Source organism: Lissotriton vulgaris, chromosome 5 (assembly GCF_964263255.1).
Source record: "Lissotriton vulgaris chromosome 5, aLisVul1.2, whole genome shotgun sequence".
In the NCBI taxonomy this organism is placed as follows: domain Eukaryota; kingdom Metazoa; phylum Chordata; class Amphibia; order Caudata; family Salamandridae; genus Lissotriton; species Lissotriton vulgaris.
The window spans coordinates 847,987,192-848,003,218 of NC_141693.1; the positions used below are offsets into that span (position 1 = coordinate 847,987,192).

The window sequence follows — 16,027 nt, forward strand, 5'->3', positions numbered from 1 at the left end:
AATAGACCCCGCCACCCAGAAAGGCGGGGAGGGAAACTACCCTCCTTTCTGCCCCCCCCAGTAGGAAAAAGTTTCAAAAAACTATTCACTTCTGAACATTCAAACATCTAGACAACACTTCCCCTATCTCCAGCAAATAAAGATCCATACCCAACCAGGATAAATGGACTCCATCATCACTGAAAAATTCAACTGACTCAAAACGGATATCCCTGTGGGTCACCCTCCCGAAACCCAAATGACGGCAAAACCTGGAAATCTCTGCATTCACCTTCTTTCTAGCCCGGTCAATGGCTCTAGTGCTCACTGCCCCTCTCCAGATCCTTCGCGGAGCTAATTCTGTCCATAACACATGGCAACCAGACCAACACTCCTTAATCAAAGATTAATCCTTCTAAATCGCTCGCAACAAAGCCTCTCCTTTCACCCCACAAAGATCTTTCTCACCTAGACATATCAATAGAATATCCGGGCATATCCCTCTCACCATCGCCTTATTCAAACATTCAAACTTGGAATGAGTTCCTTCCATAGCATTCCCCCTTTCCCCTTCCACACAATATTAAACATTTGGTCATTAAAACCCAACATTTTTCCAAAATAACTTTGTGCCGCCTGAACCCGGGCACATTTGATAAACGAATGCCCCACTATCCAGACTGTCACTTCTCAAGACTGGTGCCCAGCTACTGAAGCTGTGAAAATAAAAATAAAATGAATCGCAAGGCAAGGAGGATGACGCATGCGCCTCCCCCACGTTGCCCCTCATATAACGCTGAAAACAAATAGAAGACCAGCGCCCTAAACGCATGATTTCCCCTTGAGACCATCCTCTATTATGTGCTTCTGTCGCTGCGCCAATCCTAAAAGAATGTGTTCTATATTGCTCCCCATCCAAACCAATCTTCTGAAGAGCTCTATGCAACACCATGCGCAGTTGATATGCTGTAACAAGCAACCCGTTAATGTGTTGAAGAACAGGATCGCAGTCTGACCCCCCTGACATTGTCTTCCAGCAGCGAGCTAAACGCAATGGACAAGTCTCTTTAGGAGACATTGCTTCCAACCAGACCCCTTTCCTCAACTTCCTCTGATCGGTTTTAGAACTAGAAAGCCAAACATGCGCACCTTCATCAGAGAAAAACACTTCTCACCAAGAAATTTCCTTTTTTGATTTAGAACCCAATAACTCAGAGACCTGAAAAGCCCCAAAAAACATAAACGCCATCAACACGGCAAACAAACAAGCTTCAAAATCATCCCTGCACACTAAAGGTAGAACTTCCAAGAAACGGGCCAAAGTCTGCTACGAGAGAGGAGCACGGGACAACTGAGTACCTCCCCGCTCCCTGGCCCAACCTTCAAGCATTCTCTTACCAACTTCACCAGCCGAAGGAGAATAACCCCAAAAGAGTTTCTCCATAAAGGAAATACCGGCTAACTTCCCTGCAATGGTCACCCGTGAAAGGCCTCTCTCTATAAGGTCCAAAATGAACTGTACTACATCGTCAGATCAAAGCCAAGCTTCTTCACGTCTACATGCCCCAGACTCCAAGAATTCCTTCCATGCCATGGAATATGCTGTACGCGTGGACACAGACAAGAACCTACCACCAGTTGTAATACCCTACGTTGCCTTCATACCACAGATGTTCCGGCATTGGGGTCGGTGTCCTGTCCGCCTCCTTGGCCAGTCCACGGAATCTCCACCACTGCGAAAGAGACAAAGCATAAGCTATGTCATTGTCCACACCAGGAATGTGCAAAGCCGAGCACAAAAACTCTCATTAACTTCAAAATCTGTGCATCTCTAAAGCTGACTGCCTGTTGATGATCTCAACTACTGCCATGTTGTCAACCCGAAACAGGACCTTCTTGTGTGCCAATTCCTCCCCCAAATGGGTCAATGCCACCAACAATGGGAAAAGCTCAAGAAATGTGATGCTCCTCTCACCATCCCTCCAGTTTGGTGGCCACCTTTCTGCACACCACCTCCCGTTCCTGTACAAGCCAAAACCGTCACTGCCTGCTGCATCCGAAACCATTTGCACATCCCAAAGAACATCCTCCTCTCTAACCAGTGGCACACTATTAACTATTAAACGAAGTGAGAAAAAAGGACCACATACGCAAATCCTCCTTCACTCCCGCTGACAGGTGGACTCGAAGGTGAGGCAAATTCTGACCAGCCAAAGCTCTGCAGAGTCTCAGACAAAAAGTTCTCCCCGCCCTGACCACCCTGCAAGCGAAATTAAGATGTCCCAGCAACACCTGAATCTATTTCACCTTCACTTTTTGTTTCAACAGCAATTGCCCAGCAATTCCAGCATTTTCATTTTTTTGTCATCCGGCAAGCAAGCCTGCATTGCCACTGAATCGATCTCAATACCCAAAAAGATAACACTGTAGCAGGCCCCATTGTTTTTTCAGGAGCCAAAGGCACCCCCATCTCCTCCATGAGCTCATGAAAGGTGTCCAGAGCTGTCTGCCACTCAGCGGAGCCAGGGGATCCAACAAAAAAGAAATCATCCAAATAGTGTGTTACCAACGTATGACCTGAGTGGTGCGTGAAATGCCACTGCAAAAGGGTGCTGAAACATTCAAATAAAGAACAAGACATGGAACAACCCATCTGTAATGCTTTGTCCACGTACCATTTACCTTCAAAATGGATACCCAGTAGATCCCAATCATCTGGATGGACTGGAAGCAACCTAAATGCAGACTTAATATCACATTTTGCCATCTCAGCAGTTGCGCCCGCGGTCACTACAGGTGACATGGCCATGTCAACGGAGGAATATGAATCTGAGGCAGCCTCCTCATCAATTAAATCATTCACTGATGACCCCTCAGGCCACGACATATGCTGAATTAGCCTGTACTGCCCTTGCTCTTTCTTGGGCACCACTCCAATCGGTGATATTATCAAGTTCTGGATCGGCCAGTCATCAAAAGGGCCTGCCATCCTTCCTTCATGCACTTCTTTGCTCAGTTTTTCTCGCACCACCCCACTATGTTCATACGCTGACTTCAAGTTATCCGCCCACCTTCTCTGCCTTGGTCCCAGATAACCTAAATGAAAACCATATTGAAAACCTTCCAAAAGCTTCTGTTTTACTCCTATACTCCTACATCCTCATACCCTTGAAGTGCCTGTTCTAACTTTGACAGTCTAACTGCCGTAGGAGCCCTTTGGCCCAGAGCCCTGCGCCCCTCTACCCCCCCCCCCCCGACCCCCTTGAAACTGCTGCACCTGCCTGATTCCCTTGTTGGCTACCTGGTGGTTTGGCCCCCAACATCTAACAAGGGGGTGGCGCTTACCACAGTTGAAGCATTTGTGTCTATACTTGCAATACTCCCTAGTGCATAGCCCTTTGTTAAAGTCCCAGCATGCTCCAGTTCCAGCCTGTATAGCCGATCCGCTTCCCACCCCGTCCCGGGTGGGCTTCCCCTGAAAGGGACGATAAATTAACGACAAACCACTAGCTGTAAAAATAGTTTTGCCACCTGCAGCCGCACCCATGGTATGCGGCCATAAATCTGTACCTAACTCCCCCCCACTTTGCTTCTGGATCCCATCCCATCCGAGCCCAAAACACCTCATCGTATTGGGCCCATGCATAACCTCCCCCAGTAAGCTGGGCTTTCCGATTCACATCCATATATTTAAAGATAGACACGCTGCGCTCTGGGAATTTCTCGAAATATACGCTTGCATACATTAAAAACGCTGCTGTCCAGTTTTCAATAGTCAATAGTACTTTAGGTCGCTTAGCCAATTCATATCTTTCTTCCTCCTTAGAACCTTCTTTTGACCTGACCTCCCTGTGAAGGAGTTTCAATATCTCAACATATTCACCCTTCCAAATGCGTTCTTTTGTTGTCAACATTAAATGAGCGCCCAAAGGTTTGGTTACCCCCATGTAAGGCAGCTTCTTAATTTTCAATTCCTTACAATCAAGCGGCTCTTTAACACCTCCTGCCGCATCTGTATTAGACACACTCTCCACCTTACCCCCGCTGCCACAACTCTGTTGTCAATGCCTACACCTGTGTCTTTAACATATTTACCTTTAAGCCATCTCCCCTCTGCCACCCCCAACCCCCTCCACTGCTGTCCCCACAGACACCATTTTAGGTTTGGCCTGTGTAACCTTGTTCTCACCTGGCTCTAAAGAAGCTGTTCTAGCGGACTCCGACCGTCGCGCTGAGAATTCCAATGCATTCCTTTTCCGAGGAGCCCTCACCGAGGGGCTGTGCTCTCGTCTATCCTGTGTCTGCTGCACCACTTTGGGAACCTGAAAAACACTATGCGACAAATGAGAGGGCCCTTCCCCCTCCATATCCCGCAATTCCCCTTCCTCTGGGCTGTCGTCATCATAATCAAGCAGAACCGGCTCCACCACCTGAAGCCCAGCATTATCAAAATCAACACCACGGGTTCTACCCGACCCTGCATTACCAACACTAGCCCTCAAGGGCTCTGAATGTCCTCCTGGCGGGGGAGCCGACTGTACTCGCCGTACACCCCCATGTGCTGACTCTGTAGCTCCATAGCCGACGGTAAGGTAGACCACCTAGACCTGCTAGTCGTTGAGGCCAGCGAGGTCGTGCCGGACCTTCGTGTGCTGACCGCGACTGGCTCCCTCGGTGGTACGGAAATGTATTTATTTATTAAACAGTTTTGTACAGCGCGTGGTTACCCTGGAGCATCCCAGCGCTTCACCAAACAGAGTAACAATAAAGACAGAAAAGAGGCACAGCAGTTTAGCAGAGGAGAAAAGTTTTCAGTTGTTTACGAAAACGTAAAAGACATGGCTCCGAGCGTAAACCTAGGGGGAGTGAGTTCCAAAGGGTTGCAACATTTACGGAGACTCTCCTCCCTCCTGTTCGGGCCTTTTTGACCCTGGGGACCACAATTAGATGTTGTTGGTCAGAGCGTAGAGTTCTACTTGCTTTATACGGGGTCACCATCTTTTGGAGGGCAGGAGGGCCTTTGCCTTGCAAGATTTTGTGTGCAAGGCAGAGAGATTTAAATTTAACCCTTTCTCGCACTGGCAACCAGTGCAGCGCCCTCAGTGCTGGTTTGGCCGATCGTGACATGGGGATGTTATGAAGCATTCATGCCGCCGCATTCTGAACTTGTTGAAGTTTGTTCAGAGTGATCTCAGGGGCACCCAGGTAGATTGCATTACTGAAATCTAATCTGGATATGATCAGTCCCTGGATTAAAAGCTTCTGAGATAGAAATGGAATCAGCGGCAGCACTTTACGCACCGATCGGAGGAGACATAAGCAGACACCAGCTAGTTTGGAAGCCTGGGTCCTAAAGGAGAGATCTTGCTCCAGCCAGATACCCAGGCTCTTAATCTCGGTCTTGGGTTTGGAAGGGGATCCCAGGCAGCTGGGCCAAGCCGAGCAGGGGAGTGAGGGATTTTTCATTCCCATCAGCATTATCTCCGTTTTTGAGCCATTCAGCTTTAGTGCTGAATCCCCCATCCAAGAGTGGACTTTGATAGGCAGGAATGTAGCACCTGGGAATTATCCGTGGCCTGTGAGAGGGCGAATACCAGCTAGGTGTCGTCGGCATAGCTCACGATCTTGATGTTAAATGGAGCCACCACATCCTCCAGGGGGGCCATGTACACATTAAATAATGTGGGACTCAGAGAGGAGCCCTGAGGCACACCACAATGGAGGTGGGTGGATGCCGATCGTGCGCCCCCTTCCCAGACCTGGAAGGTCCATTCGCTGAGGAATGACCTCAGCCATTTCAACGCTGTCCCCCTCACTCCGGCATCTGACAGTCGCTGAAGTAACACTCGATGGTTGACAGTGTTGAACGCTGCACTAAGGTCCAGGAGGATCACTGCCACTGATCCTCCTGAATCCAAGATGCAGCGTACCTCCTCCGTGACTGCCAGCAAGGCGGTGTCAGTGCCTAGGCCCGGGCGGAAGCCTGTTTGGGAGCTTCTCAGCACACGGTTGGACTCAAGGAAATTGGATAGCTGGAGATTAACCAATTTTTCTGTGATTTTACTTAGTCCCGGGAGTAGCGAGATGGGCCTGTAGTTCGCCATGTCTAGGGGGTCTAGGCTAGGTTTTTTTAGGAGTGCTTTTACTATTGTACCCTTCCAGTTGGGTGGGACTACACCAGCACCTAATGAGGAATTAATTACCTCAGTAATAGGCTCCACAATGGAAGGGGCAACCACTTTGAGAATCCTCATGGGGACAACGTCCCGGGAAGAGCCACTCTTGATGGACAATAAGACTTTAAGGGCTTCATCCTCAGTGACTGGTCCAAAGGAGTCCAGGGAAAGCGCTGCGCTAGGCTCTACCCTCACTTCACCTCGTCGAAACTGGGCCGTACCACGCCCTACCGAGTCCGGTCCGCCGCACTGAGCTGAAACCTGAAAAGAAAAAGTTTGGACTGGTGTACTGGGACCCCTAAAAGCCAAAGCCGCCTCAGCCCCCTGCCATCTAGGAACTATTGAACCAGCCGAACGCCTTCTCATCCGACCCAACTGCACAGCCCTGCCAGTACCTACCACCGGGGAATAACCACCTACCTCTTCATCTTCACTTCAATCTAACATAGCTGCCACCACTGATGAAGCTGGACACCAACTCTTTACCCCTTCTGCCACTCCCTTCTCCTCCTGTCGCCTCTCTACCCTACCCCTGTTATCTGTCAAACTCCCAAAGCGCACAATACTAGAGGACTGTTGTACCAGCCTATGGCCCCGCAATCTTTCTGACCAAGAGGGAAAAATGTCCAAACCCTCCCACGCCTGCACTCCGCCTGCCGGCTCCAAATCCCTGCCTACCTGTGAAAAAGAACAGGGAACAAAATCACCCTCACTCTCCTGCTGAAATGGCCCACGCACCAGCTGATGTACCTCCAAATGCCTCCATCCCCTCTGCCTGCCCCACACCAAAACAAGGAACGTCTCTCCTGCTAACACCCCCTTGTCCCACTTGAGCCCATACGCCATCGCCTCTAGAGCTCCCTACAACTGACAAAACATCCCCCTTAACAGATAATGGCTTAAGAAAACAATAAGGGGGTGCCCAAATTCCCCTCAACCAATTCCTGCTCATCCCCCAAATTAATATCTGCCACACACTGTCCTTCTTCCAAATGAGAGGACACTGTATGCAAAGGCCTACCTGGCTTGACAATTTGGCTGCCTGCAGCGCCTTCCACCTGAAAGCTCCCTTGACACTGCCCCGGGACGCTCAACGATGAAAATTCCGGATCCCCGCTCGCTTCCCAACCGCCCGCCCCTCCCCCAAACACACAGAGCCCCTTCCCGCATCACGTGAAGAGACGCCCGCTCCTGACTCCGGCAAACGCTCAATGGCGGATAGTGAAGAGGAGCGCTTCTTGCTCCCCTCTTGCTCCCCCTCCAGCCTCCGCGCCTTCCAGCAGTATGCGGGGAGGCCCCAAACCCGACCACACGCTCATAACATCAGGCCCCTTCTGAACCCCACACCGCTGACGGGGACAACATAGAGGCCTCCGCCTCAACGCGCAGAGGATCGCCTGACGTACCAGGAGCCTCCCCGCTCCCAACACGCAACGCACTTGACGGGGCCGGTTTCCGAGTTCGGGACCGGCCCCTCTCACTTACCAGAGTCGCCCGGCGCTTCTTGGGGGAAGAATAAGCTGCCACAGCAGCCGCGACGCCATCAGAGGCCTGGCATGGAGCGCGCGCCGGCCCCCCGCGATCACCAGATCCATTCTACCAGCCTCAGATGGAAGACGAAGCGCCTCCAACACACAATGGTCTTCCATAGCCACAGTAAGTCGACATCTAAGCAATAAACACTACTCTAAATAATCTAGCGCTAAATGCAATTACCTAATATCCCTATAAAGATTTCCTGCAAAAAATTCCTGCCCAAGCTCCCAGCCACCAGGTCACCAAACCTAAAATGGTTGCTGGGAGCAGGAGCCCTAAGCATTTATGCCTGGGCTCCCTTGGGCTTCAAACTAAAACAAGCCCAACACCTAAAATGGCCGCTGTCCTGACCTACACCCCCCCACGACCCCTCCCAAATCGCCCGGGGGGGGACCTCCCTTCGGTCGGCTGCCCCCTCCCAAACCCCCCTTCCAAGAGCGCAGATAAGAGAAGCACAGCTCACAAACACAGACAATTACAGCTCTGTGTTTTCTGCCGCTCGCGCAATAATAAAGAGATTTTCCAAGTTTATGTATACGCTTTAAACAGCTGAGGTTTGAGAACAACAAATGCATGGTCCTGTTGTTGTGTTTCTGTCTAGGACCCTAATTCGATATTCCCGATTCATGCCCTTATGTGGTCATAATCAATAATATCCTGATAAAAGCATAAGAATCATATCCATATTCAGTAATAGCCCATGTAGTCCAAAGTACAGCACAGCTACTCCCATCGACTTCTAGAAAGCACAACGCGTTCTTTAAACAAACCAAGCCTCCAGCAGCCCGGGAAATCCCCCCCTGCTTTTGTTTTGATTTGAACAAGAACTACTGGAGTCCAGAAAGAACTGTTAGTTCTTAGTGACGTCTTATGTCCAACCTTACGTCAAACTCGGCACCTTTCAGGTATAAATATACCAACAGTTGCCTTAAGCAAGGACACAATGGTTTTGAGCAGAGCGGCCATCTACTTGCCCGAGAGCCCAGCTGGTGCGAGAGCCCACGGAAGCCGCCCCTCCCGTTTGACGCACTGAGAGATGCTGTCTTTTTCTCCAGCCGAGAAAATCCAGCTCCGGTGTTTCCAGCCTAACCTTGCGGGTTGCTGGGAGATCGAGTCCTGAGGAAAGAGATACCAGACCTCCCACATTCTATTACCAAAGTACGGAGCTGACTAAACCCTTAAGAGAATTCTTGATGCACATTCTTGGCAAAACAATCTTAACCAACTTAACTTAAACTGCTACTTACTTACTCCTTCCCAAGTATTAGGCTTAGGTCAGGTACACCGGGGTAGGCGTAGTTAGAAGCACCAGTTGAGTACGTTAGTCAAATGTTTTTATGTATGTATATATTTTATCCATTTTAAAGTATCATATGGCTAAGAAACCATATCAATGCTTTTACAGTATTATTTCATAATACTACTTTTACTGTACGCACTTTACTTTATGATAAGTATTGCAATTGTGGCAATTCAATTCTCTTGCATGAGAAAGAAGACTGCTCAATAAATAACGCCTTTTTATTGAAAACGCCCGTCTCTCTATTTCTCTGCACTCTGGTGAAACTAAGTATGCACAGTTGACTGAGTGAAATAGCTGCCTATTGTTTTCACACGACTCTAGAGATACACTCTTATTCTGAGGGAGCAAAGTTGTCATGTTTATGCGGTTGTCAGAAACTGAATCCCTTCTTGTCTGAGTCAGGGAAGTTCAACCCTCCCTATTCATTCAAGAAAGTTTCTAGTGTCCTCTGAGCTAGCTGGCGCAAACCTAAATTAAGTTTAACATAGTCAGTAGAGACCTAGATGACCTCAGTCCTACGTCTACACTGCTGTTTATGTTATTCCAATGCGCAGAGCCTATTGGGAAAATAGGAACTACACTACACTGTTCCACGTTTGCGCAGCACTCAGACCGTAATTGTGATACTGTCCCCGAAATTCTCAAACACAGTTACTTCTTTTACATTTAATGCACTATAAAACACACCAAGAAAAACGTGAAGGCCATTTCTAGGAAGGAAATGATAGTCAAAAAATCAATCTTCTGCTTAAGTAGGTTCAATATGTTCTGCATATATATATATATATATATATATATATATATATATATATATATATATATATATATTACCTACTGGCGATAGCCAGTAGGTATATATAGTTAGGATTTTTTCCCTATGGGATTTTTGAAAATTCTATGTCGAATAACTTTGGCGTTTAAGGACAGAATTGGCTGAAATCTTCAGGAAAATGGAACATTTTGTTTCTGACGAGCCCCTGAAAATTTGGGGGGGTTTCGTCAAGGGGGGGCCGAGAAAAAAGGGGGGTCCCAAAACGTGTTTTTCCCATGCAATTTTCCATAGGGCGGTTGGCCTCACTTTTAGCCTGAACGGCTGAATGGATTTACACCAAACTTGGCAAAATTGTAGGGACTGGTAGCCCGATGTGCCTTTGCTATGTCTCAAGATATAGGCTCCAGTGGTTTTTACAAAAATTAACTTTGAAAAATATATATTGGGCTACATTGGGCTATATATATGTTGGAGCCCAAATGTAGCCCAATGTAGCCCAATGTAGCCCAATGTAGCCCAAAGATGGCCACCAGAGACAAAAAAAACAAATGTAGCCCAAATATCAGCCAGATGTAGCCCAACTATAGCCCAATGACAGAATGTCCCAGAGTGTTCTAAAGAACAACTAGAGTGCTAACAGTCCTACTTATTACAAAGGTATGGCACACCTGAAGCCATCTTGATTGGAATAAAGTGGTAACTCTTAAAACATTTAATTTAAAAAGGAACAAAATGAGGGGGTTCATTTTGCCATAGAAAGTATGATTAGCGAATATATGACGAAATCCTGCATGTACTATTAGGCCGCAAATTAAAATAACGAAAACTTTTAGAACGAATATGCCTTTAGCATACACTAAACAACTAAACTACCCTAAACCCTAAAACACTACCCCCAGCATGACCCTACACTACACAAACAGTACAACACTACCCTAAACCCTAAAACACTACCCCCAGCATGACCCTACACTACACAAACACTACAACACTACCCTAAACCCTAAAACACTACCCCCAGCATGACCCTACACTACGCAAACACTACAACACTACCCAAAACCCTAAAACACTACACCCCAGCATGACCCTACACTACGCAAACACTACAACACTACCCTAAACCCTAAAACCCTACCCCCAGCATGACCCTACACTACACAAACACTACAACACAACCCTAAACCCTAAAACACTACCCCCAGCATGACCCTACACTACGCAAACACTACAACACAACCCTAAACCCTAAAACACTACCCCCAGCATGACCCTACACTACGCAAACACTACAACACTACCGTAAACCCTAAAACACTACCCCCAGCATGACCCTACGCTACGCAAACACTACAACACTACCCAAAACCCTAAAACACTACACCCCAGCATGACCCTACGCTACGCAAACACTACAACACTACCCTAAACCCTAAAACACTACCCCCAGCATGACCCTACGCTACGCAAACACTACAACACTACCCTAAACCCTAAAACACTACCCCCAGCATGACCCTACACTACGCAAACACTACAACACTACCCTAAACCCTAAAACACTACCCCCAGCATGACCCTACACTACGCAAACACTACAACACTACCCAAAACCCTAAAACACTACCCCCAGCATGACCCTACACTACGCAAACACTACAACACTACCCAAAACCCTAAAACACTACCCCCAGCATGACCCTACACTACGCAAACACTACAACACTACCCAAAACCCTAAAACACTACCCCCCAGCATGACCCTACACTACGCAAACACTACAACACTACCCAAAACCCTAAAACACTACCCCCAGCATGACCCTACACTACGCAAACACTACAACACTACCCTAAACTCTAAAATACTACACCCCAGCATGACCCTACACTACGCAAACACTACAACACTACCCAAAACCCTAAAACACTACCCCCAGCATGACCCTACACTACGCAAACACTACAACACTATCCTAAACCCTAAAACACTACGCCCAGCATGACCCTACACTACGCAAACACTACAACACTACCCTAAACCCTAAAACACTAGCCCCAGCATGACCCTACACTACGCAAACACTACAACACAACCCTAAACCCTAAAACACTACCCCCAGCATGACCCTACACTACGCAAACACTACAACACTACCCTAAACCCTAAAACACTACCCCCAGCATGACCCTACACTACGCAAACACTACAACACAACCCTAAACCCTAAAACACTACCCCCAGCATGACCCTACACTAAACAACCACCACAACTCTACACTACACTAACACAACACTACACTACACAACACTACACTACACTACACAATCACTAACCCACGAAAAAATTAACACAAACCCACTTACCTCTCTCGTCATCGTGGTTTTCACAACGCAAATGCATTTACCATACATGCCTTTAAAACGTAATTCTTTGTAAAGGCATGCGCGATAAATGCACATGCGTTTTGAAACAATGCGGGATAATGGTATGCGAGGTCAATGACCTTGCGGGATAATGGTATGCGGACTGAAAGTCTGCGGGATAAAAAATGCGGGAAAATGGCTGCAAACCATGATTAGCAGCAGACTTCCCTGGTGAGCACTAGCTTTACTACAGTGATCTAATGAGCAACTAGAGTGCTAACATTCAGAATTTATGGCAAATGTGTGACACATCTGAATGCCTTCTTGGTAGAACCAAAGTAAACAAGCATTGAAAATGCAATAGATCTCGCCCTCGTTTAAGTTAAAGCCATTCTGTTTGTAATGAGGTGGCTTTTTAGCTTTGCTTTTATTAGTGTTTTTAAAACTTTCATGTAAATAACATGCATATGTATGCATATATGTATATGTATGCATGCATTTATATTTATATAGATATGCAGATTATATATGTTTATATATGTATATTACCTACTGGCGATAGCCAGTGGGTATATATAGTTAGGATTTTTTCTCTATGGGATTTCTGAAAATTCTATGTCTAATAACTTTGGCGTTTGTGGACGGAATTGGCTGAAATTTTCAGGAAAATGGCACATTTTGTTTCTGAGCAGCCCCTGAAAAGTTGGGGGGGGGTTCGTCAAGGGGGGCCGAGAAAAAAGGGGGGTCCCAAAACGCGTTTTTCCCATTCATTTTTCCATAGGGCGGTTGGACTCACTTTTAGCTCGAACGGCTGAATAGATTTACATGAAACTTGGCAAAATTGTAGATATGGTTTGCCCGACGTGCCTTTGCTATGTCTCAATATATGTGCTCCAGTGGATTTTGAGAAATGAACGTTTAAAAAAAAATATATCTGTGACAGCGGTCCGGTTAGCGCCCCGGTTCGCGTACCTGACGCGTAACGGAACTTCGCGAAGCGAAGCTGATTGGCTCTCCGGTGTCTGTCAACATTCTAAACAGTCCGGAGCAGCCGCCATCTTGTCTCTCGGTACGATCGAGAGACAAGATGTGGTGAAAAACGAAGGGGGAAATGAAGGAAAGGGGGCAAGGTAGACCACTCCTGACCCCCTAGGATTGATGAGGGGGATATTAAAGTGCCCCGCGGGGCAAAAAATAAAAAATTTTTTTTTTTTGCGATTTTATGCCGTAGAGGCGCGTCCCGGTACGCGAACCGGGCAGCTCACCGGGCAGCTCACCGGGCAGCTCACCGGGCAGCTCACCGGGCAGCTCACCGGGCAGCTCACCGGGCAGCTAACCGGCAGCGTAGCTGTCAACATTGTAAACAGTCCGGAGCGGCCGCCATCTTGTCTCTCGGTAGGTTCGAGAGACAAGATGTGGTGAAAAAAGAAGGGGGAGATGAAGGAAAGGGGGCAAGGTAAACCCCTCCTGACCCCCTAGGATTGATGAGGGGGATATTAAAGTCCCCCGCGATTTTTCGCGGTAGAGGCGCTTCCCGGTACGCGAACCGGGCAGCTAACCGGCAGCGTAACGGGAGTCCGCCATCTTGTGTTTTTGGAGCGTCTGGTTCGCGTACCGGGTAGCGTCCCGGTAAGCGTAACAAGGGAAAAACCAAGAGAAACAGTAAAAAAAAAAAATAAGGGAATAGATTTCCAGCAAACTTGGCAAAATTGTAGGGACTGTTTGTTTGATGTGCCTTTGCAAGGCCTCAAGATATATGCACGTGTGGATTTTGTCTAATTAAGGTTAAAAAATATATATATATCTGTAAGCGTGCTCCGGCACGCTTACGTTATGGGTTTTGTTTGCGCTGCAGAGCCGATACGTCACGGTTATGCGACGCGCCATGAGGCGTCTCACGTGGCTACGTGATACGTCACGTAATAAAGAATATATTTTACAGCTATAGATATTAGCTTTTAAAAAACCAATGAAATTCACTGAAAAAACCATAGGTTATAGACCATATATAGTTAGGAATTTGCATTTACAAAACCTTGAAAATTCACTGAAAAAACCATAGGTTAGAGACCATATATAGTTAGCTGGACATTTTATTGACATAAAACCAATGAAATTCCATATATAGTTAGTTGCACTAACTATATATCGCGCACCCGCAATCCACTGCTGATGATGTCACATATTACATCATTCATGACATGGTCAGTGACATCACTGATGACATCACTGATGACATCTCAAATGACATCACTGATGACATCTCAAATGACATCACTGATGACATCATGACACACCAATACCAGTTACTACATACGCACTCACTGATTCCTACGTCTACACACACATTCACTCATTCACCCATACAATCACTCATACATACAGTCACTCATTATTACAACACTATCATATGCACTCATACACCTATGCAGACACTCACACACTGCCACTCATCCATGGAGTTACTCACACACCTAGTCAGTCCTGTAAAGAATCAATCACACTTCCATTTCCTCATCTATACAGTTAAACACAGAACACCATACTTCAGTGACATCACTGATGACATCACTGATGACATCACTGATGACATCTCAAATGACATCACTGATGACATCTCAAATGACATCACTGATGACATCATGACACACCAATACCAGTTACTACATACGCACTCACTGATTCCTACGTCTACACACACATTCACTCATTCACCCATACAATCACTCATACATACAGTCACTCATTATTACAACACTATCATATGCACTCATACACCTAGTCAGTCCTGTGAAGAATCAATCACACTTCGATTTCCTCATCTATACAGTTAAACACAGAACACCATACTTTTCACACATATACTAACACATACTTACTCTCTTATACAATCACTGATACAAGTACACATTGATATGCACAGAGTCACACACCTCCCAGCCAGCCACACACACACTCAGTCTTCCATACATCCACTCATTCTTCAATATGTAAAACATATTTAAACTTTACAAAAACACACAGACACTAGATGATGTCATTTGAGATGTCATCAGTGATGTCATCAGTGATGTCATCAGTGATGTCATTTGAGATGTCATCAGTGATGTCATCAGTGATGTCACTGACCATGTCATGAATGATGTAATATGTGACATCATCAGCAGTGGATTGCGGGTGCGCGATATATAGTTAGTGCAACTAACTATATATGGAATTTCACTGGTTTTATGTCAATAAAATGTCCAGCTAACTATATATGGTCTCTAACCTATGGTTTTTTCAGTGAATATATATATATATATATATATATATATATATATATATATATATATATATATATATATATATATTCAAACACTAAACTAAGCTTAGTCTAACGGTAATGTTTTATTATGTTGAAGTGTACTGTGAGTTTTTTTCATAAACAAGTTTATCTTCTAGGTCATCCAAAGGAATACCTACGAGAACTGCAATGCTACAGCAACTGGATCTTGTTCATAAGAAAAATGTAGTTGTAGAGGACATAAAAAGAAAACTTTATTTCAAGGATGACATTTTCAAACAACATCAGCAGGTGAGCACTTTGGAAATACTAAACCTTTCACTGGTGTATTTGAAACGAACAGCACTGCCTTTTATACCTTATTAGATGAGCTGTGTTTTTAGTAGAGATGGTGGGATTGTAAGCAGAGTCAGTTACAGTCAGTCTGTTTTCTGCCATTTCATATGTATTATTCCAACAAAAGAGCCTTAAAGTAGCTGACATGAGGAAAACATTATGGTAAAGTCCTTTTGGCTTACTTTATTGCTGACAAGAAGAACGCAATTAAGGCATAAACAAGGAAGTCTGTTAATTAGCGACTCAGGTTGAAACACAGTCATTGAATCTT

General features: G+C 46.2%; 1 protein-coding gene across 1 annotated transcript in view; it reads left to right on the plus strand.

Moving 5' to 3' along the window:
* The window catches only part of MYPN (myopalladin), a 2,267,856-nt gene that overhangs the window by 1,296,659 nt on the left and 955,170 nt on the right, over positions 1-16,027 (plus strand). Inside the window, exon 12 of the mRNA XM_086922400.1 lies at positions 15,579-15,711. Coding sequence (XP_086778526.1) covers positions 15,579-15,711 — 133 coding nt within the window. The remainder of the gene's footprint in view (positions 1-15,578; positions 15,712-16,027) is intronic.